The 24,191-nt window shown below is 42.7% G+C and overlaps 1 protein-coding gene across 11 annotated transcripts in view; it reads left to right on the top strand.

Annotated features, from left to right (window-relative positions):
• The window catches only part of Atp9b (ATPase phospholipid transporting 9B), a 193,380-nt gene that overhangs the window by 133,625 nt on the left and 35,564 nt on the right, over positions 1 to 24,191 (top strand). For all 11 annotated transcript variants that reach the window (XR_015642132.1, NM_001106130.1, XM_087592286.1 and 8 more), the window contains 3 exon segments: positions 200 to 342; positions 18,074 to 18,186; positions 19,977 to 20,225. Coding sequence is in view for 10 of the 11 variants with exons in the window: in NM_001106130.1 (NP_001099600.1) it covers positions 200 to 342; positions 18,074 to 18,186; positions 19,977 to 20,225 (505 nt within the window). In the remaining variant the exon portion in view is untranslated.

Below are 24,191 nucleotides of genomic sequence, written 5' to 3'. Positions count from 1 at the left end.
TTGTCTACCCAACAATCACCTGTAAACATCTACAGTATAAAAGCATTGTTGACTTAAATCTACACGGATCTGTTAAAGTCTGAAATCTAATATTCCTATAAAAGTTAAAGTTACATACAAGTACATTAGGTGAAATCATGGCCGTGGACCTGTTAGATAGCTGTGGAAACATTGACCGTTGTGATGTTTTACTTGGCAGTCTGCGAGTGAACTTGGACATGGGCAAAGCAGCATATGGATGGATGATTATGAAAGATGAGAATATTCCTGGTACAGTTGTTCGGACCAGCACTATACCAGAGGAACTTGGACGCCTGGTGTACTTACTGACAGACAAAACAGGTACTGTTCACGTCTGTTAACTCTCAACGGACCAGGTCACATCGCAAATATTGTTTGCACATAAGCATATGTATGTGTTGGATTTATAGATTTCTACACTCAACTTTTGAAAACTGTTTCTATGATTGAATCGCCATTCTTTCATATGTTCAATATATTCACAATCAGCAAAATGTAATTTTGCTATAGCTTTAAATCACTTATTTTTTGTATTTAGAATCTTTAGAATTTTATATAATTTTTTTTCTTGCTGCTACTTCATATTTCTCTAGTGGCTTAAGAGCAAAACTGTATTTCTTTATTGTAGAGTGATCCTTGGGTTGTTGGAAGGGTTGGCAATTCAGTCTTTTAACAACAGCACCTTCCTACATAGATCACCACACCTGTCTGTCTCACTCTATACTCCATTTTTATTTTGTCCTTATTTTGTGTTTTTTATTAAAGAATTCTTAATCTATAATGTACTAAATAAAAAAATAATGATTTAAATTTGTTAAATTAATCGTTACTGAACTAGAAATAACAGCTTATATAGGCTAGCATAATTACATGCATAGCATAATTAAATAAAACATGTTCCAAACACAATTTAGCATCACCTTTAATTAATGTTAGTAGTTAACTATAACATCACATTTAATTAATGTTAGTAGTTAAACTACAAAGAATACAGATGTACTTACAGCAGGACGACATTGTTATAAAACTCAATTTGCAAAAAAGTAAAAATAGAAGTAGGTATATAATCAGTAAAGAACACATATTTATAGGTGTGAGAACCAAGGCAGTCAACTAATGACTCTAAAATACATGAACCCAGCAAAATGGCAAGTTACAGGTTCAAATATTTCACTCACAGATATCCCACTTACAAGGGTGTAAGTGAAAGTACACTGGAAAATAAAGCTCCCATAACATGCAGTTATCCAACATGTGGTTGTGAACTTGAGGACCTGGGTGGGTGGGTGTGGAAAAAAAAAACAACAACTGGACATTGCTGATAAATGTAACTGAATTCAGTATTCTGCTGTGTCAGCTCCTTTGGGGAATTTGGAAGTTTAGTGTAACCGAGGGTCCAGTTTGGGGATTTTTATTCCGATGTCAGTACAGCCCCTGATGAAGACCATCAGAAACGGGATGCTCCTAAGTGCAAGTGGTTCCTTCATAAATCAGAGGTCTCTGCTTCAAGAGTAGACTGAGGGAGTGCACTGGAGTTTCCTGACAGGACGTTTGCAGAAGACAATGCAGTGCTAGCAAAGTATCCACCATTCCAAAACCGAAAAGAGCAGGAGGAAGGAGGAAGTCAATACAAAGTATCCTGAAGCTCAAGATGGCTGCTAGGATGAGTCACTCAGAGGGAAGAATTCTCCAGACCCGAGTCCTGGAGAGAGGGGCTACTGCATAGCCAGTATGCCTATGCAGGCAGGTGGCCATCAGAATCAGCCCCTGAACATGCGTGCACTTCTGTACCAGGTAAAAGTGCCCCATTGCTGTGAGCCTTTTCTCCAGAATCTCTAGAGTCAAATCAGAATAACAGTATGCGCCAAAGAGCACAGAGCTGGGGAGAATCTTCTGGAGAAATTTTACTCCTTAACAGAGTTTAATGTATCCTAGTATCCTGTGTCACAACAGCATTTAGTGGGGGGGAAAAAAACCAATCAGAATGCCACAGATAGTATAATGTAGTCAGGATTAAGTTCAAACAAAGTTTGCAAGATCCAAGTATATAATTTTGAAACCTGAAACCCTTAAAGAAGACCTAGTTCAGTTAATAGATAATGATGCCTGTGAAAGGGTTTCTCAGTTTAATAAGCACAAGATAAAGTGGAAGTCCCTAGCTGTTTGGGCTGGGACGGTGTGCACCACATTATGAATGGATTTTGGCTCTATGATCAAAAAGTCTGTGTTGCACTTCTCAGTAGTAGCTCTACTTTTACCCCCAGAAGAAAGGCCTGCAGGTCTGTAAGGGGTGGGGAGTATAAGAAAGGCTGATGATGTTGCGTCCCTTAACAGAAGCAACGCTATCTACTTAGAGTACACACAAACTAACCTTTGTCAAAGTAGAATCTAGGGCCACCTGGTGCTGCACTCCAGGAACCAATGAGGCAGCCAGAAGAGATGTGAGTTGAAGGCCAGCCTGGGCTACAAAGTGAAACACTGTTTCAAAAAAAACCTAATTTTTAATACTAGGTAAGTGTGGGGTGTTCTGCTGCCCAGAGCCACAGCCAGCAGTGAGAAGGATAGATGTGGGTGTGTGGGGAGATTTTAAATCACAGTGGTGAGAGACTAAGAGACACAGAGGAAAAACAAAGTCCGTGGTGTTTGTTGGTTCTGAGAGTGTTAAAGCAAACAAACCACTTAACACTTAAAGAAAAATAACCAATCATGCTTTAAAACAAAGACAAAACACGAAAGCAAAAATTATCATGGAAGTAACTAGGAATCGAAAGAAAAGTGGCTTCTACCTGAGTATCAAACAAGATAGACTCTAAGAAGCACGATTTGAGAGTGCGGGACATGTGACGAATAGAAGGTTGAAGTTTAGATACATTTACGCTTTAAAGGCCTCAGTCTACAAGAACAAAGTGATGAATGCAGGGGAAATTACAGCAGCTACTGTCACAGAAGAAAGCGTTTAGCATCACCTTAAGTAGTTGATCATCCAAGCAGTTATCCAAGTGGTCAGCCAAATGAAGGTCCGAATAGCCCTGATCTCATGGGATAGACTGGCTTCTGTGTCTGCCACCCAGAGAACACGTTTTCATGTGGTGTGTGGGGAACTGAACGTAATCTCAGTGAACTCCAGGCAGTGTGTGTTCCTACTCAGAGTAAAACAGCAGAAATGGTGGAAGTTAGGAACACAGAGTAATGAATTAGCAGATAGAATCATTGCTATCTTCGCCTTGTGGATGTTCAAAGAGCTTGGTGAGTTTTGTTTTGTTTTGTTTTGGTTTGGTTTGTTTTGGTTTGGTTTGGTTTGGTTTTTGTTTTCCCAGTAAAGGACCTGACTGGGCATTGTAATGCATGCCTTTAGTTCCAGCACTTTGAGGCAGAGCTAGGCCATGCTGATCTACACATCAATACCCAGACATCTAGGGCTACATAGAAAAACCCCAAAGAGGAGAGAGTAAAGATTAATCTTAAGAGCAGTGAAAATCAAAGACATAGAAGGAAACCCTAAAGATAAGAACAGAAGTCAGGCATGGTCTCCAGAGCCAATGGAGTGGTACATCTGTAGTCCCAGCTGCTTGGACAGCTAAGGAGGAGAGTCCCTTGAGTCTTGAGTTCAAAGCCAGCCTGGACAGCACAGCAAGACCCTGTCTGAAAACATAACTACAGTTGTAAAGATAAAACAGGGAGCATAGTACAACTGGACAGTCTTTTGAAAAGATTTTATGAAATAAGTGTAACTTGAAAATAAAACTGGAAAAAAGGCAAAAATAGAGAAGCATATTGAGCAAAGCTACAATCATGGTATTTAAAGTAAATCATAAGAGAACATTGATTATTGTCACCAGCTTAAAATGAAACCAAGAGAACAATTCTCAAGGAAATATAAGCCATTAAATTAGACCATAAAAATGGTTCTAGCACCTGAAAACGTTTACTTTTCCCATTTATTTATCTTGTGTGGGTAGATACTGCATGTACATGCCACCATACATCATGGGGTGCGAGCGATCATGGACAACTTGAAGGAGTCATTTTCTCCTTCTGCTCTTGTGGCTTCTGGGGATTGAACTCGGGCCCTGGGTTTGGCAGCAATTGCTTCTTCCTGCTGAGCCATCTCACCTACCCCATGCTAAAACTATGAAAACTTATTTCCAAAAGCTCTCCTAACACCAGCCCCAAATAGTTCTATGGGTGTTCTTAACATCCTTTCAAGGCATACTTTGTATAATTTAAACTCACTCATTTGGAGAAGAAAAAGTAAACGGGATAATTTATTGATTGAAATTTGAAGTCACGTCAAGGTAAGGAGGGAGCAAAACCAGAAAAGTTAAAGTGTTGGCATGCCAATCTAAAAATTCTAAATAAAGTGCCAAAGCTAGTTATGTTTAATATTTAAAACTCTATGCACAAGTTAGGGAGAAAACCACAGTGAAGTATAGGTGAGTTATAACAGGTGAAAGGCATGTGTTAGAAGTCGTTGCCCAGCTATGAGCTCATACTAAGGCTTGAGTGCATTGGGATGCCCTAACTGTGCTGTTTGAAGCCCTGTAATCAATGAAAATGTAATGTAACGCTCTAGATAGATGTGCTCCAGGACCTCAGGCTTGTTTAAATTTAGAAGCTCATTGCTAGAAATCACAGCATTGCCATGAGGAAAACCTCAGGCCTCAGTCCAGGGAAGCGTTTGGTGAGTTTCAGTTTAGGGCCTATTCATGTGGAGTTCATTAGCAAACTGGGGCGGGGGAAGGGAGTGATGAACTGTTTTCATTCTAGAAAAGAATATTCCCAATATACAATGTCACTTAGCAGTCACATGTTAAAGCTTTCCCCCAAGACTAGGAACAAGGAAAAGATAGCATAGTCAGTATCATATTTGAGTTACTAGCTAATGCCCGAAAGCAAGGACAGAGCAGATACAAAGCCAGCATTGAGCATCTTAGTAAGACTCTGCCTTAAGAGAAAATTCAAGTGTGGCTGGAGCCATAGCTCAGTGGCAGGGGCTTGTCTAGCATAGGCAAGGCCCTAGGTTTAGTCCCTAGTACTACCAAAGGTTGTGGGAAGGACAGTGAAGTACATACACAGAAAATCTAATAAGTTTATAGACTGATATTAGAATTGTAGGTCATTTTAGCAAAACCAATGTAGAAAAATCTATTGTGCTTACAAATAACAAAACCTGAAAACTTCACAGAGTGATGTTCACTGACATAAAGTTGAGGTAATAATAGACTGTACTCCTTGTGATCAGAGAGTGCGCTTTCTATAGCGTTTGACCTTTACCTTCCAGAGGCTTGTCCTTGGACAAAGTATGCCAGAGCTTAGTACAAGGCAGAGGGCACTTCTTTCTGCAGTGTTCCAGCTGCCAGCCACGGGTCGTCCCTGACTGCTCTTCTTTCCCGCCAGCTTTTCCTTGGACCCCATGGGTCCATGGGAAGCTTCTCACTTGATGGGTAGGGGAGTGCAGGTCTTCTGCTTCCTCAACACTTCCCTTCCTGATTGCTTTCCAAAAGTCACTTGACACCCCCAGTGATGGCAGACTCCATGGAAGCTAGCGGGAAGGTTGGAGAGATTGGCCAGGTCTCAGGTACTCCATAGGGTAGGATTTGGGAGGCTCTGTGCTGTATGGGTCCAGAGGCCCATACACCAGCCAGCCACCTTCCCAAGCAAGTTCTTCCAATGTATGTCTTTGGCCACAATGTGTAAATGTTTTGTGACAACAATCTTTAAAATGCTGGTTTCCTTTTTTAAAAATCAAGGATAAGATTCTTACTTATAGCTCCTCATTTCCATTATGAAATTTCAAGTCATCGGGGTGAAATGTCAGAAGGAGGATCCTGGGACTCTAAGCTCCTTCCACTTGGTGGTTTTGTTGTTGTTGTTGTTGTTGTTGTTGTTGTTTAGCTAAATCAGGGCTTTTCAGACACAAGCAGTCTAAAAGACTAGAGAATGGGCAGCAGTGTTGAATATATAATTTGACCTGGCAGTAGACAGTGGCTTCAAATGTACTACCACCACCCCTCGGCCCAGCTCACACAGGCTGAGGGCACAAATCCTCCTCTCTCAGTGAACAGTTTGGGGCCTGAGACTCCTGCTATCCCCTTTTCTCATCCGAGGGCAGCTCCCAGCTCACACACTGTCTTCACATTGAAAATGGTCCATGACAGTCCTATTTTTTACATTGGCATGAGATTAAGAATCCCAGCAGAACTGTGTAGAATGTACTGAGGAGCTTAGCATGGCTTCTCACTTTGCTTATTTGTTGAGAAAGATTCTTCCTCTGCTCCCTAAGCTGACCTGAAATTCACTGTGTATTGTAGGCTGACTTTGATTCCTCCTCTTCCTCTTCCTCCTCCTCTTCCGCTTCCTCCTCCTCCTCCTCTTCCTCCTCCTCTTTTTCCTCTTCTTCTTCCTCTTCCTCCTCCTCTTCCTCCTCCTCTTCCTCCTCCTCTTCTTCCTCTTCTTCCTCCTCCTCCTCCTCCTCCTCCTCCTCTTCCTCCTCCTCCTCCTCCTCCTCCTCCTCCTCCCAAGTTCGGGGACTATAGATGAGCTGCCATGCCTGCTCACCCCTGCTTCTCTAAAAAGTCTGTCAGTGTAAGAGCTACCAAAGAAAATGCTGTCTTTGGCTGAGTCTTTCAGTTGTCTGGCCATTTGTTTAGGAATGTAATGTTCCTACTGTACCTCGACCTGCAGTCTTCTCCCTGAAGTTGTCTCCCCGGAACTCTAGCACATCACCCATTCTCAGGATCTTGACCTGTCTTGCTGGGAGCTGAGGTGGCGGCGGTGGTCTCTGCATCCCTGCTTCCTGAGTGTTCCAGGGTTCTTGGAGGTGTAGATGTGCCTTGGCCTCTCAGGAAGGCCACACTGACTAAACCGTAGGCTGATAGATAACAGAGAGCCACTGTTTTCAGCAGCTAAGTGGCACTTCAGTACCCACCCCACCTCAGTCTTACAAACGCATGCGCGTTCCACACAGTCAGGTGAAGAGAGTGGAGACTGAGAGGTGGCCACCCCTCTAATTGTGATCTCAGACACATCTCACCTCTGCTGAGAGTTGTCAGCCAAGCAAGCTCAGAGGCTGCTCGTTGGACAGCTCTAAGACAGTACGAAAGTACAACTAGAAGTCTGTGTAAGTCTAGCAGGGCCCACCATCCCCCTTGCCCTGATTGTGCCTGTCGAGACAGTGCACACTCGACATTGACTAGCATTATGTTCAGGGTGTAACTTCTAGTTCTGTCTCATCTTCTCTGTTTCAGTCACAAAAGCAAAGGCCCTGTATTCTCCTGCGAGTGAGTATGTGTGTTCCCTGAAGCACGTGTGCCGGGAGCTGATCAGTGTGAGCTCCTGATACCGCACGTCCTCTGCAGTGCATGATTGTTGGCATGCACAGCTCTGGTTCTGGAGAACAGAGGCACAGCACAGGGCCAGGCACTTCTCGGACATCTTACAGGGGCTAATTCCTGCTGAGATGGTCCAGTATGAGCTGGCACCCGAGGAGCCTTACATTACTAACATAATTGTAAGGTGGTCCTTCCTATGATTGTAAATTGGGTTTGTGCTTCATCAATAAGCTTTTTGACAAGAAGCGTCCATCACAGTGGCTCTCTCATTTGCCACAGCAGAACAGAAAATGAAGTGTCCCAATAATTGCATTATAGTTTCCTTCTTGTGGACAAGAAAGCAATGTGGTATAATTAGGTTTGATTGGAGTGCACGTTTCCGGTAAGATCTGAAATTAATGATGTTGCTATAGTGACACATCTGCGGCCAGCAGCGCGTGAAACATAAAGTAATTCATTCGACAAGAGTCGACATCTGTTAGCTGCAAGGATGCAGAGCATATTGACACTGACCAGGAACACTAGACACTATGTGATAAATGAACAAATGATGCTGAAACAGGAGGACGGATAATTTGTACTTAATCTGCCGGGAGAACTTTAATCTTCTCACTGGTTGCATCTGACAATGCCATTGTTTAAAGAACAATGCTGCAGTGAACTCATAAATTTTAAAACTTAACTCACAGTGCAGCCTATTAAAGCAATACATTAATTCCTTTGGTAGGAAGTTTTTGTCTTCATGTAGAACAAAACCATTACTAGAAATACCCAGTAAAACAACAGGATTTCTTTTGGACCTATATTTAATTATAGCATCTATTACCCCAAATGTCGTGTTGTTCAGATTTGAATGTTGTTTCATAGGACAGCATCAGGAGGGGAATGCTGTTTTCATCGTTTTTAAAACCAGCAAAAAAATGGTGTGTGTGCTAGTTAGTGTTAGAGGGTAGGCAGATCTAAAGTAAGATTTAGAGTACATTTTTAATGTCCTCTCAACCAGAAGGCCATAAGGTCTTTCCATCACGATGACAGTAACTACAGTCTTCCTTTACAGCAAACATTTGCTGTCTTCTGAGGACAGTCACTCATTAAAGTCAGCACTTGGATATGAGCTGTATCATTAACATTCCGGGAGTTTGGACTGATTGAGACACTTAACACAAGTGCTAGGAATCAGAATCTTTGGAAAAGGCCTGATTTACAGGGGAAATGTCTGATTGTACATTGAATAGTGTGTGTGTGTGATTGATTTGTATATACATGTGTATATGTGTATGAATATGTGTGTGTATGTGTGATTGATTTGTATATGTGTGTGCATAGATGTGTGTGTGCGTGCGTGTGTGTGTATGTGTGTGCATAGATGTGTGTGTGTGAGATTGATGTGTATATGTGTGTGCATAGATGTGTGTGTGTGCGTGTATGTGATTGATTTGTATATGTGTGTGCATAGCTGTGTATATGTGTGTGATTGATTTGTATATGTGTGTGCATAGATGTGCGTGTGTGTGTGTGTGTGTGTGTGTGTGTGTGTGTGTGTGTGTTAGCCAGAGACAAGCATAGGTGTTGTTCTTCAGATGCTTTCTACTTTGTGTTTTGAGTCAGGGTCTCTCACTCACCAGGAATTTCAGATAAGCCGGCCTGGTTGGCCACCGAACCCCAGGATCTGCCTGTCTCCAGCTCTTCATCATGGGGTTACAAGTGCACGTGCATCACCATGCCCAATTTGGTTTGGTTTGGTTTGGTTTGGTTTGGTTTGGTTTGGTTTGGTTTGGTTTTGAGACAGTGGATCACTATGTCAACCTGACTAGAAATTCTCTATGCAGACCTAGCTGGCTTCAAACTCACAGACACCTGCCTGCCTCTGCTACTGAGTGTTGGGATTAAAGGCCTATACCACCGGGGTTGGGGATTTAGCTCAGTGGTAGAGCGCTTGCCTAGGAAGCGCAAGGCCCTGGGTTCGGTCCCCAGCTCCGAAAAAAAGAACCAAAAAAAAAAAAAAAAAAAAAAAGGCCTATACCACCATGCCTAGCCAAATATTTAAAGAAAGGGGGGCGGGGGGATGGCAGATTCTAGAGATCAGACTTCATGCTTGTAACGTACTTTACCAACTGAGCTTTCTCCAGTTCTGTTAGTTTTTGAGACAACTCTGTTTAACCGAGGCTAGCCTTGATCTCATACCCCTGCCCCAGCCTCCTGAGTGTTGGGATTGTGTGTGTGCCATCACACCCAGCCCTACAGTATTTTACTGACCAGTGCTGACGCTCAAGTTTAGTGACTCACTCATCATTTGAGAGCTTCGTTTTCATTTACTCATTTGTTTTGCTACAAACCAGTCATGGTCATGCCTTTGCCTTGCCCCGCTTTTCACAAGAAACCCTGCTGTCCTGGGATGAGCTTATCTCCGTGCCCTGCAGGTGGTTTCTTCTGTTTGTCTGTGTAAAGCACCTGTCTGTCCATGTATTACGGCTCAGCACAATCCTGATGTGCCGGCAACTTGCAGCCCAGTGGCTCTGATCAGGGGCTTCACATCTGCTTCCCAGCGTGGACTGCATCTGCTGCCACCGTGAAAATGATGCCCACAGGACATTTTTCCTAAAAATCAATTTCCTCCTTGCCTGCCTTGCTCACTGCAGTCCAGAAAGCCTGCTTTATAAAAGACTACTACATTCTTTTAGTCTTAGAAATCACAAGAAAGCCTGTTGTCACAGGACCTGAGTATCATAAATAACTCAACGTCACTCTCTTTGCTGCAGTGGCAGCCTTACCGTCTGGTTTCAAGCCAGCATCTCCTTGTTGACAGTTTCCAGTTTGGAGCCCATTGGTTTCCAACATATTAAGATGAGAAGGGCCTAGAAATCACCGTGTGACTGGATTGTGAGAAACTCTAGTGGTGAGACAGGAACTGCGCACCGCTGTGCTCACCTGAGACTGACAGTGTAAAGAGACGTGGATGGGTAGGAAGGAGACACAGTGCAACTCTGAAACCTTCAACAAACATTCTCCAGATCCTGCTTGCTGTGTGAAGACTGCATTCACTTGAAGGAATGAACCGCTGTCTACACACACATCCCAGATCCTGGGACCCAGCCAGAGACGATGTACTTATATAGGACACTGGAATATCAGAGACACTGCAGGTTTTGATCTGGTGGGCAATACGAGTCAGTGGTTTGGGTATATCATTGTTGAACTGATTCAAACATTGTTATAGCGTAGAAACTTTAGATATACCATTATTACATTATAGCTTGAGTTAAATGAAAAAAACTTAGGCTTGATCTATCTTGCACAGCATTTTGTGTAATTATTATATAGTGCATATCATAGTTCCGGTTTAGAAATTTCTCATTACTCACTCCCACCCCCCAAGGCAAGTGCTTACAAGCACTGACAGTCACTCCTCACTCGGTACCTTCTCCACTCCTAGTCCCAGGAAACCCTGACCCTGTGGATTTGCCTGGTGGACATCACATGGATGGGCTGTGTGTATTGAGCCTCATTTAGTAGAATTATTTTCAAAATTTATCTACAGTGTATGGTGAGTGCTTCACTTTTTTTCTGATAAATACTATTCCACTGTATGTACATGCTACATTTAATTTATCTACCTATTAATAAATGGGCATTTGGGTTGCTTCTCCCTTTTTGCTTATTATAGATAATTCTGCAAAAAAGTATTCAGACATTTAGCCAAGGCAAAGTAGACATGGAAAAGAAATGGCATTCGTCTGTCTGTAGCAGCAGTAAATGTATCTGCTTACGTATGACTCAGACTTACATAGAGGAATCCGCATGGATCCCTTAGAAACCCAACAGCCAAAGTACATAAAACCAAGTCATAAAAACCAATTGTACTTTTTATATACTAGCATTAAACTGTCCCAAAGTTGAATTACAAAGCAATTTCATTTAGAATGGTATAAAAAATGAATATACTTATTGTAAGTATGCCAACTAAATTCCTTAAATTAATTTATAAATTCTAACTATTTAAATCCCAGCTACTTATCTTTTCCAATACTTGATAGTTCATCTAAAAGTCCATGTGGATATATTGGGAGGGACCAGAAAACTAAAAGAAGGAAATTAGAAAGACTGGAACAGCCTCATTTCATAACTGACCACAGGACTGCCCTCAGTAGGGCTGAGTGGCAGAACAAAGAACTGAAACACGGTGTGCCAGGTTAAGCAGAAGGTGGAGTCAGCCTCCTGTCAACAAGGGTATCCAGATGGTGCTCTAGAAAAGAACCAGACTGCCCCAGAACTAGGATGGGAGAGGTGGATATCTATATGCACAGTGATGGTGAACCCTGCCTCATGATGAAGTTCACTCACAAGGGATGCTATTCCTAAATAGAATGTCATCTTAAACCACGGAATGAAAGTCTTTTAGTGATGTGAACACTGAGACAGGTGTAATGACACATATACACTCAAAAGGCACAGGCAGGAAGCTTACAAGTGAGGATAGCTGGGCTACGAGACAGGGAAAGACATCTGAACCCAGAGCTCGATCTAGGAGAGGAGATGACAGCTGTAACCCAGGCTTCAGTTACCTTTTACGTCATTTTGACTGAACATGCTGTGCAACGCTGTGCTTGATATTTTCATGTCTTCTGCATTCTCTTGTTCACAGGCTTTGCACATGTGTAGACTTACTCTTGAGATTTCTCCAAAATGCTCAGAAGCAAAATGCAGTTGATATTGTTGAACTTAGGAAACTTAGATTGGAAATGTGATATCATAGGCAATGGATGACTAAAGTGATGTATTAAAATAGGAACCACATTCAAACCCTAAATTTACTATCCAGAAATAGTCTGAATGGAATGATGGTAATGATATGTCTTTGTTTTGGAAAGCAGCTGATATCATTGTGCACCTGTTGGATTTGAAATGCTAGGTTTTTCTTTGCCAGAAATCTCTGGAAGGAAAAAAAGGTGACTGACACACGATTCAAGTGTATGGAGAGTTGTCTGCTTCTCCATGGCTTGTTAATCCTCCAGCTTTGCTGGGGAGCTTCGTTTTGTTTTCAGTTTTTTTTTGGGGGGGTTGGTTTTGGTTTTTGAGACAGGGTCTTACTAGGTATCACTGACTGCTTAGAACTCTGTAGACTAGCATAGCCTGGAATTCAGAGATCTGCCTGGCTCTACAGCTTGAATGCTGGAACTAAAGTTGTGGGCCGCAGCATACCTGTCAGTTTTCAGTTTTAATTGAACTTTTACGTTCCTTACTTCACTGCAGGGTAAGAGCTGGACTGTGGATGACATTGAGGTAGATGCAGAGACTCTGTGCTGCACGTAGAATTGGGGGATACAGTGCTCCTTACACGCTCAAGGCCCAGCCGAGGTCTGATCCCCAGCAACTTGGTGGACAGCATGAGCAAGGGACAGTGGTATATAGGTGTGTGTAATCCCAGCATTTCAAAGGCTGAGGCAAAAGGATCAAGAGTTGGAGACTAGCGTGTCAGACACCCGTGTGCATGTGTGCATGCGTGGGCATGTGCATGTAACCGGTGCCTGTGCCTATGCCTGCCTGCCTGAATGCATGCATGTGTGCTTATATAATTAGTAAGTGTAATTTTAAAAGTCTTATCACTTGAGGGTCTCTTGTTTTTTTTTTTTAACATTTATTAAATAGCTCATGCTGTCATGCAATATTTAAACTAATCCTGACATGTGATTTTGTGACTAGGAAGGAATTGTCGTTGACCTGGGCAGCATGGACACTGAGTTGAAAAGCAACAAGAGAAACACAAGTCAGAGGCTCTGCAGGGTGGAGTTACACAAGTAGTCTTGCGTTTCTGAACCCTAGGTGCACCACACCCTCTCCTCATGGGCACGGCTGCACTTTGCACATAGGTGGCATGTCAGCACCTGGTTCCTCATCTGATGCATGAGTTAGCCAGTGGGAGAGGGTACGTGAGGTATACCCTGTAAGAGACCATGAGAGGACATGTGTCACAAGAGGAGGGTACTCTGAGAAGGAGAATCTTGTCAGGGGAATCTGGTTCATCTGTGTCACCCTGATGGAAAGAGGTTTTCCTCTTTACAGTGTCCTCCACACCTGACCCAAAAACCCTAACGTGACACAGGCTCTCCTCTTCATAGTGTCCTTGTGACAGAACACAGACTTTCCTCCTCACCTCGTCCTCCTCTTTAGTGTCCTCTTGACATGACGTACTCGCCCATTACCCTCTTGGCCTCTCATAGGCCCCGTCCTTTCACTCTGCCTTCAAGGAGCATCAGTGTGCCTACAGTTCTCGACATGCCTCATGTTCACCCCTGAGGGCTCCTCTCCACATCACACTGGTGGTCTTTCTGCCTTGCCTTGCCTTCCCTGAACTTGGGACCTCTGGAAATAAGGTTGTTTCCTGCCTTTCTTTTTAGCTACAGAATTTTTAGGGACGAAATCCACACTACCGTGCTTTATGTTTTGGTGACTTTGTACATTATCCTACAGGACATTTTACACACACGCACGCGCATACGCACACACATGCACACACACACACACGTGCACACACGCATACACACACTGCTAAAGACAAAGATTTGGAGTGCTGAAAGCAGCTGGCGTACAGGGTACAGGCATTTGGACCTAAGCTGTCTACTACATTAACCCCTGGGTTTGCTGATGCCTTGTAATGAGTGTTTGCCAGATAAGCAGTTCCCAAGTCCTCTGACGTCTGTGGGATGTGGGCAGTGAGGGGCTGAGGAAGGTAACAGTTGGGACTGTGAAGCCGGGTGAAGAAAGTAGCTCTGGACTGCACAGGAGATCTCGGTTCCTGTCCCGAGCAGCATGTGTTGAAACGCATGAACCAGATTAAGTTACTGCTTACCTTAATCATGAGAGTGATGTGAAGAGATTTTCATTTCTGAAATACAGCACAGGTGGGAAATGTGTTAGAAAGTATTAGACCTTGAGTTTAAGAATACCTGCAAGAGGTTCTCAAATTAGCATGAGAGGTGAAGGGGGACGTGCCAAGGCTTTCCTAAGTAGAGATCAGAGAAGGAAGAGTTGTGCTGTATGTTGTTCTTGAGGTAGAACTGAGAGGTTTCAGGATTACTCAACACAAAGAGTAAAGAAGAAGAGTGTGTGTGTGTGTGTGTGTGTGTGTGTGTGTGTGTGTGTGTGTGTGTGCGTGTGTGCGCACGCACATGTGTATACGAGCACATGCTCATAGCGATGTGTAGAGGTTGTATTGGCACCTCTTTCTGCCTGTTTGGGACTTTGTACATCCATGTGCCACCTTTGGTGGCATTACACTGTGAAGAGGCAGTGGTGGGGACCTGCATATCAGCCAAGGCTCCTGAGAGTGACCACTGTGTCTCTATAATACAGTTAATAGAGATCTGAGGTAAGAGTTCATTATGATTACAGGGCAGTTTGTAAAGGAAACGTCGTCCCTCCCTGTATCAATCTTGCTGGCTCTTGACGGAAAGAAGGCTGACGGGGATGCCAAGCCGCACAGCAGCAGCACATCTGGGCTCCACTGTGGACCCAGGGAGGCTTGCAGGAGCAGGAGGTGCTGCCCACACCCACTGACGCTCTGAGCAAAGCACCTCAGCGCCACGTCGGGGCAGCAAGAGCTCCTCACAGATCTTTTAGTGCCTGCGTACAGTTGTGGAAAATTTACGGTCTAGGAGTTGGGCACGAAGTCCCACCCTCACTGGAGGTGTTATTGGCAGTTCTTGGCTTCTGGAATAAATCAACCACATTCCAGTGGAAGGCTACACATCTAAAAATGCTTGGTCCTCCAATTTGGCCTTCATGCTGCCCAGGGTGGGTGGAGTGAAGGAGGGGCAGGCAAAGGGACACGAGTCGGGTGAGAAGGGACGTGGATTGTGCTGGAAAGATTTGGGGAGGATGAATGAATATAATCAAATCTATAAATTTCTATTTTTAAACAAAGAACTCACTGTCTGTCTAATGTATATCAGTGTTTGCTGTAGTATTCTTTTAACTTTACATATAAAATTGCTCATAATCAAAAGTTGACCTCCTTGGCCCGCTGTAAGTTAACAAGGAGAGAAGTCTATAGAAATCTGTCATTTATGTCAAGCGATCTGAAACAGATAGCGTTCATATGGAATACATTTAGAATATTGCAGATTTCAGGAACACGTACTTTGTGGTGGTTTGTGAACATCGTGTTTACCAAGCCGTGTATTATTTCACTGCCTTCCTCTATACAGCACTAGAATTCTGATTGTCCAACTTTGTTAAATGCCGCTACAGAGCTCCTCACTTTTTTGGGAAGCTGGGTTGCTGCTGACTTTAATATTTAATGTAGCCATGTATTTTAAGTTAATTCCACTTTGAGACTGGCATAGATTGAGTCTCACATAACTGGTTTCATTTCCACTTCTCTGAAGTTGAAGCCATGTACTCAAGATGTATGGACTCATGGTCAGTGCACAGGGCTACAACCACTGTTGCTCCTGAGGAGTTTGTAAAGCTCTAATAAAGTATGTTCATTAACAGAATGCTTGGCAAAACAGCGTCTAAAAACAAAAAGACAAAAGCTGCTCTTCTGTAAAGAAGACCCTGTGCTCTTCAGGAACGCTCCAAGTCAATAACCTATTTTACTCTGAATGTAAATCCTGACTGTCAATGATGGGTATTGTCAATTTCATGTGTGCCAACGGAAATTAAAGGTGTAGAGATGTGGGGAAAGCCCAAGTTTCATTGGAAATGGTTATGCCATTGCTTGTCATGCCTCTCACTTCTTGTGTCTGTTGGTCAGGAACCCTGCGGCATGCTCTTTAAGTCCAGTGCTGAGGCCCCGGTGGCGACCAGACGCAAGCGCCTGAGGCAGCGGCACCTTTGTTCCTGTCTAAGAGAGCATCCCTTTGTTGTTGATGTCTGTGAAACCCGCACTGCTTGAGTATTACATTAAGTGAGACGTGTGTCTCCGCTTTATTGACAGTCCTGGGCATAGTCACTTTAAAGCTTCTGCTCTGGTTTGAGGAGACAGTATTAAGTAGCACATCCCAATGGCTCTCTCAGAAACTCACCTATGAAAATTGTCTCCCATTTCATAAACCTCCTTGTCATTTCAGGTGACATAAATGTATCAGGAATCATCAGGAAAGGCTAAGGCTAGCAGGTAGCCTTCCTGGAGGTGGCCCACCTGTTTGCATGGACTGATGGGAGGCAAGGCCCTGAGAGACTTCAATCTAAGGAAGGCTTCTAGCAGCCGATATGCCTTTCCTGACATTAAATTAATATAAGAACCCCTGGGCATTAGCCTACCCTTTGGATCCAGTTTCCTGCAGATCAATGTAAAGATGAACTTTCATGAATTAATACTGTTTAGATGAATTAATAAACCTATAGAATTCCTGATTTGATTCAGATAATTTTAGGAAGAAAGTTTTAAGAGATGGCCTTAGTTGCTTTGCTAAAAAGATATAATTAAGTTAGAATCAAGAACAGACTGTGCCCACTCCTCATAATAGTAAATAAAGGCTGCATAATAAGAAGCACAATGCACTTTCATAATTACATTAAAAGAGATACAAACTTGGGACAAATTTGTGTTCAAGGAAAAGAGTTTAAGTCAAAGATAAAGCTACATGATGATAAGGCCAGGCCATGTAAAACGTTGTTGCTTTGATCTTACAATGAGCATTTAGAGTGAAACACTGCTTTGAACGTACTTTTCTAAACAACTTTTTATATGAGAAGGTATGAAAAGGCCAGAGAAAAGAAACAAAATTGTTAGTAGGATGCTATCCATCCATCCATCCATCCATCCATCCATCCATCCATCCATCCATCCAAATGTATATTTTGTCTGGACTCACCTATGTAGGCATATGTGTATGTATATAAATATGCATGAGTACTTGTGGAATTGATTGAGACAGATAGTTGGCCCCAACCAGTGTGGGGATGTACGAATATATATGTGTCTGCATATTTGCCTGTATAAAGCACTTTAATTCTTTTTCTTTCCTTCCGAACTCTTCACAAAGAGTTAACCAGCCTAGCCAGAGAGGCTTCTGGCTGCCTGGACAGAGAAGGGAGCTATAGCAATACATTTTTTACTTAATTCCCCACTGCTAGGCAACAGGTCTTAATCATTTTAACAACAGAGTAAACAAGAACACTTTTAAGATACTTTTTAGAAGTTATCAGCAAACATTCAGTATGGTTAGAGTGCTAGAAGGCCAGAGGCCATCAATCTTTAAAGCTGCCTCTACCTCCAACGCTGTGTCCCACTTCAACCATTCCGGGCCAGGCTGGCTCCTGGCAGTATACGAAGGGTTAAACATCTGGAGTATTACCTTTCTCCAATAATGATTGCTTTTCAGAAGTAGGTCTTAAGGCTACTAAAGTGTGCTGATTTGGGGCTAGGTAGTGTCATTCTCCAGCCCGGTACTGTGGCTTAGCTTCCTAGTTTATCTCATATTTAGAAGAGCAGAAGTTGCTGTTATACCAATTAACAGATCTGACCCAGGCACAGAGACTTAGATTTTCTTTTTTCTAGAGCCCCTTCCCTTGTTAAAGACTATTAACATGATACATTTGGAGAGAAACTTTGAAGCCTCCCTGTCAGAGTGACCATTCTGCAGGCACTTTGTGGTGCCTACCTAACGGATGTCCCAGGGCACAGTGACGGATGTGACCAGCCCTCTTTATGGCACTGCACACAGAGCTGCTTCACTCTGCCTCTGCTCACTGTGCTCCTCTTCCCTCCCACACAGGAACGCTCACTCAGAACGAAATGGTGTTTAAGCGGCTCCATCTGGGTACTGTCTCCTATGGGACAGACACTATGGACGAAATCCAAAGCCACGTCCTGAATTCCTACTTGCAGGTATCGGAATGGACTTCTGAATGCTGTCTTCTCTCACTGTACCCACATTGGTGAACTAAATATGTTAATTCAATTATTTCACTTTTTATTATTACCTCTCTATCAATTCAATCAAGAAACCAAGACTAGCATATCTGTATCAGCAGATTCCTGGCAAATATAATGAGCTCAAATTATTCATTTGTTTTTTTAATGGATTATTTATATAAATAGTAAACAGTATTTTAAAGGGTAATAGAATACTGGCTTTGCTGTTTCCTAATAGCCCCTTTGTTTTTCTTTATACTTAATACTTTCTCACATTAAAACCAAGCAGGCCATTCTGTTCTCCATCTTTCCGGTGACTAAGGTAGGTACCTCAGCACTGTGCTCCCTGGGCAGCTCACAGAGTGCTTTCTGTCACTGGAGGCTGCGCTACAGGAAGGGAGCTTTCCCGTTAAATCCAACTCCAGTGCACTCTCAGGTCCTAAGTATGCAGTGTGTTCAGTAATAGGGGCCCGCCTGCAGCCTCAGGGAGGTGTCCGCGGGCGATGACCATACCCTGTACATTTTAAGGAGGCATTTGGACACCCTGTATCCATGGCATGATTATTGTTATAACATTTTATCAGGATCATATTATAAGCAGAAGAGTTGAAGAATCATTATCTAAATATAGCAGCTCTTTAATGTTTACTTATATCTGAGAGCATTTGGGGATTTTTTCACTAAGGATGTCTGTGGGCTTTTTTCTGGTAAGACTGTAGAACTCGCGTTAGCCCGTACTTAGGTGGTTGTTGTAATGATGGCTGTCTGTAGCCCACTTTAATGTAGCACAGATCTTTCCTAACTTGATTATCTTTGTCCACTGGAAGCACTGGCTGGGTGAGAGCTTATTCTTTAATGGAATTTGTGTGAAATTAAATTGTACAAGCATCAGTGAGCATTATATAATTCAGAAGGGGAAGGAAGGGCTGAGCTCCTCCATGGCTGAAGCAACTCGTCGTCATTTGGCACGGATGGGGGCTGCCATGCAGCTGTGGGTAGCACAGTTAGGCACCGAGCAGATCCCCTGCATGCAGCCCTTAGCGTAGTGGGAAGGGACTTGTAGTCAATGACTCTCAGTTGCTCTACCCTAGTCTCTTCTGAGTACTGTCCCGAATCCCTGAGGTTAACAGGAAAATGTGTCTCTTTCCTGTGGGGTTGGTAGGAGGTGAGCGATAGAAACCCATCCCTGCATGGTGACGGCTCACTCACTCATTCCTGACCTGCTGGGAGTTACACAGACACACAGTGCTGTGGGCAGGCACTTCCTGTGAGCAGGACTGAGCTCTGACGTTTGCTTTCCCTGACACCATTACTGTATTAATCTGTGTTAGCTACAAAGCAGACAGTCACAGTGGGTTTATTAATGTTATTCAGAGAAGGTCTTAAGGGCTCTGTCTGCTTTGTTTGGCGTTGTTTCATGTGTAGTGTACACACCATTCCGCCTGTTCTTCATCTTGCTGTCTCAAAGAGTGAAGTAAAAGTTAATTGAACTTAGGAAAAGGGAATGAACATGTCGGCTTTAAATATCATAGCAAATACATATATGGTGTGTTTGACAGTCTCAAAAGGACCAAGCATTTTGCATCACTGATAAAAAATAATTTATATTCCTCTGTACAGTGTATATTCCTCTGTACAGTGTAAGAGAAAGAATCCATCACTGTTCTTGTCTCAAACAGCTTGTTTTCTTTAGTTCATGAAACATGACAGTAATTCTATGTGGATCACTGTTTTCTGTCTGCCCGTGTCACTCTGTTTTAAAGGTACACTCCCAAACAAGTGGGCACAACCCAAGTTCTGCTCCACTTAGAAGAAGCCAGTCCTCAACGCCTAAAGTTAAGAAGAGTGTCAGCAGTAGAATCCATGAAGCAGTGAAAGCCATCGCCCTTTGTCATAATGTCACTCCTGTGTATGAGGCTCGGACTGGCATCACTGGAGAGACTGAGTTCGCTGAAGCAGACCAAGACTTTAGTGATGAGAACCGCACCTACCAGGCCTCCAGCCCCGATGAGGTCAGTTGCTTCTTTAGAGCATCTTGCTTGGGGAGGACAGTCTTCACAGTGCAAACCTGTATGATCTGTTTCCACCTGGAGTCTACAGGCTTGCTTGAAGGTTACTTCAAAGGCAAGGACACTCAACTGTGTCCTGGATTCTGACATTAACCTAAGTATGTGTGACCCTCTGGGCATATAGTCCAAACCTTTCAGGGCTCCCTTTTGACCTTTCCATGTTAATACCTAAGGGTTCATCTGCATGATCCTTGTTAGCCACAGACCAGGCCTCTGAAATTCATACTATTACAGGCTAGATTTACTTATGACATTAAGGGAAGAGTTGTAAAGACTTTGGTCTTGTAGTTTTACACCAGTACATTCCACAGTTTTTAACTGGAAATAACTTGAGACAAGTCAGCTGGCTTTATCCTGTTGTACTTCATTGTCTACTATGTCCTTATGTTGCAATGAGTCACTGGGCTTATATATTAGATTTCTAGTTGTTATGTAGAACATACAGACATGCATACATACATACAGTATAAATATTCTTTTAAAAGATTTGGAGTATAAATAATTGAGAAACCTACAGAAATGATTTAAAAAAAAACTTAGATGTGTTAACGTAGTCCTTTCCAGCTTTGCTCCATTGGGAGTTGGTAAAAGTCACTAAAATTTCCACTTCTTATGCAGCCATTCTGAGTGTTTACACAGCTTTGTCTAATCTGTCCCCGCAGAGTACTTTAGACAGTTTTGTAATATAATCAAACCAACGTTAGAGACAGTGTTAACAAGTTAGAGTTTTCAATACCCTGCAAAATGAGATCATATAAGTACATAATCACCATGGGTAGGGAGGCTATTAAATTCTGGTTCTGGAAGTAATAGAGAGGTAGGCCTAGACCCCCAGTGTTGCTGATGAGCAGTGGACAGACCTAAGAGGTAGTTGTGCTGTAAGATCAGAGATGGAAATACCAAATGGTGTGTGGCTCATGAGCCAGGTTCCAAGGACTCCTGTGAGAGCAGGGATCTTGCCGGAAACTAAAGACATTCACGTCACATTCTGGAGAAACAAACAAGCAAGCAAAACTGTGTCTTTTGGCTGTGTTCCGAGACTTTGAGTATGGATACATTTAAAAGTAATATTCTAATTAATGTATTAGAGAATTTCTAGACATTTTGGCATGTGTATTGATGGCTGTTCTTATGGAGGTTGTAGTAAGGATTAGAAACATAAAGCAGAGCAAAGGAGAGCGTGAACTGTTTGCAGGTTGGCCTAGAGCTCCTAGCAATCTTTAGACAAATATGGTATGGTTGTTTAAGAGCTAGCATTGTTAAAGGCAGCCAAGGACTACGCACTGGACAGTGGAAAGACGCTGTGAGGGAACCTCAGGAATTAGATCCCACCCCCCACAGGACCTAGGGCTTCACGCTGTAAACTCACCCCAAGAGTTTCCCTGGAGAACCATGGTGACTTGCTCTTACAGGCCGCCCACCACACTGCTCCCAGGGTTCAGCTATAGAGACTTAGAAGGTTCAATAGGCTGTGGTCTGAGGTTCTGTTTGAGTTGGCAAGTAGGCCTTGGTATTGTCTGCTTGGGACTGACTTTGCCTGCATGTAGAATGTGACAGTTACAGAGTCATGGAGATTGCCTCTGAGACTCCAAAGAAAACCTGTCAGGCCAGGCAATAGGTGGCAAAGTTAGGATTCCTGCGAAGGGCTACAGAGAAAGCAAGGCACAGCATTCAGGGACAAATTAAAGATTCAGTAGAAACCCCAGGTAAATTGTAGATGGCCAGAATGTAGAATTCTTGTGGAGGAAAGAAGCCAGGACAAACTTAAGGTAGGAGGAGGAAACAGAAGAACAAGTGGTTTAAACCCTTAGAGTTCACGTGGGGTCTAATTTCTATGGATTGGCAAGGCTACATTTCACGCTCTCAAGTGTTTGCCTATTTAGGCATAATAAAACAGTGACAAGGAACTTAAGATTCTAATCACAGCACAACTCTGTTTTAGAAACACTGAGTATCTGGGCTGGTGGTACACATTCTTAATCCAGCTCTCAAGAGGTAGTGGCTGGGAAATCTCTGAGTTTTGAGTCTAGCCTGATGTACATAGCAAGTTTAAGGCCAACCATAGCTACAAAGTGATAAATCCCATCTCACAAAAGGTAAACTCCCAGGGACTAGACCACGAACCAGAGAGTACACATGGAGGGACTCATGGCTCTAGTCATATATGTAGCAGAAGATGGTCTTGTCGGACATCAATGGGAGGAGAGGCCCTTGGTCCTCTGAAGGCTTCATGCCCCAGTGTAGGGGAGTGCCAGGGTGGTGAGGTGGGAGTGGTTGGGTGGGAGGGGGCACCCTCATAGAAGCAGGGGGAGGAGGGGTGGGATAAAGGGGTTCAGAAAGGGGAAACCAGGAAAGGGGATAACATTTGAAATGTAAATACATAAAATGTCCAATAAAAATATTGACATAATGGGAAAATCAGAATTAGCTGAACAATAGTTCATAAATGATATGTAAAAAGTATCAGAATAAAATCCTGTTTTGGTAGAATGGGACAAGCTGGGAAATGAGCTCCATCGTTGCCTACCTGGTCCTGTAGTACATCCATACTCTTCTGCTCAGTGCCCCTACACTATTGCCCTACTGTCTAGGGACTAGGCTGATCAGCTCTTAACTACATCTTTTGAAGCCATTACAGTGTGTCAAACTAGTGTGCATACATGCGTGTACGTGTATGTGCATGCTGATAGAGAGTCTGGATGTACAGTTCAACAGTCCTAACTAAACCATTTGGAAATTTTAGGTATGTAGGTCATATCTGTATGACATATAAATTTCTGACGTCTTAGCTTTCGAGACATATATAGGACAGCCAGACTGCTTAACGAAAGGAGAAAAGGGCTACTGTTCCCTTCCTCAGCTAGGCCTAAACACTGGTTCTTGCCACTGTAGCATTCCTGAACTCTTCAGCAACTCTATACAATTACATATTGAGAAGGAATTTCTTTATCCTTATTTTTTGAAAGCCTAAACCAGAGTTTTTCCAAAGAAATTGTTATTCAAAGTTCAAAAATATACTATCTTACATATTCACTTTATTCCCTGCCAAACGAAGTGTAAATTTTTTGAAATTCTTACAAAATCATAAATTGTTACATGTCTTAGTGATAAAATATTAGGAATTTGCCATAGAAAGACATTGCATTGATTTGAAGTCTTAAGAGCTTAGAGAAATTATAACAAAGAAACTGCTAACCTTACACTTAAGTTTTTTGACTTGCATGGAAAATTTACAGTGATTAAAGACAGAATGAGTAATATGTAAAAAGATCTGTAACTCCTATTTTAAATCTAAAAATGAAAAGTGAGCTTCATCGTGATTTTAAAGTGTGGTATTGATGTGGTTGGTGTGCGCAGACCCAGAGCCGCAGGAAAGGCATCCAAATAGCCTGTTGTTGGCATATTGAACTCACTGCCGTTAGCTTGACAGATGACAGCAATGTTTCCCAATCACCAAAGTACCATGGTAAAAGCATTTTTTATTGAATAAAGTGCTCAGAATATTGTACCCTGGAGCTTTATTTAGGGAAATGGTTCAATTGATGTTTTCTGTTTAACCTCAGTGTTGACCTATCACAATATCTATGGTTAATAAGCAGTGTTATCATTTAAGAGACTTAACTAGTTTTATAGTCGTATCAGCACTACATTCGTACCAGGCCATTTCGTCGTGGCTCTAGCAGTTATTCCTACAGAGAACTGTTGCCACGTTTTGTGTCTCACACTGCCCTATGCTAACCCCCATCAGCTCACAGCAGCGTCACCACACACTTAGGATGAGTGCTCCTGGTTTTGAGATTTTGAGCCAGTGCTGTTCTTTGTAGTATAAGCCACTTTGATATTTATTTTTCTGAACAAAAGAAGGATCTTTTCTATACCAGTACTTTTAATGTAGTTGAACAATTTTAA

This window comes from Rattus norvegicus, chromosome 18 (assembly GCF_021556685.1).
Source record: "Rattus norvegicus strain SHRSP/BbbUtx chromosome 18, alternate assembly SHRSP_T2T, whole genome shotgun sequence".
NCBI lineage: Eukaryota > Metazoa > Chordata > Mammalia > Rodentia > Muridae > Rattus > Rattus norvegicus.
The sequence above is the reverse complement of the archived record's forward strand: the minus strand, read 5'-3'. Positions and strand labels throughout refer to the sequence as shown.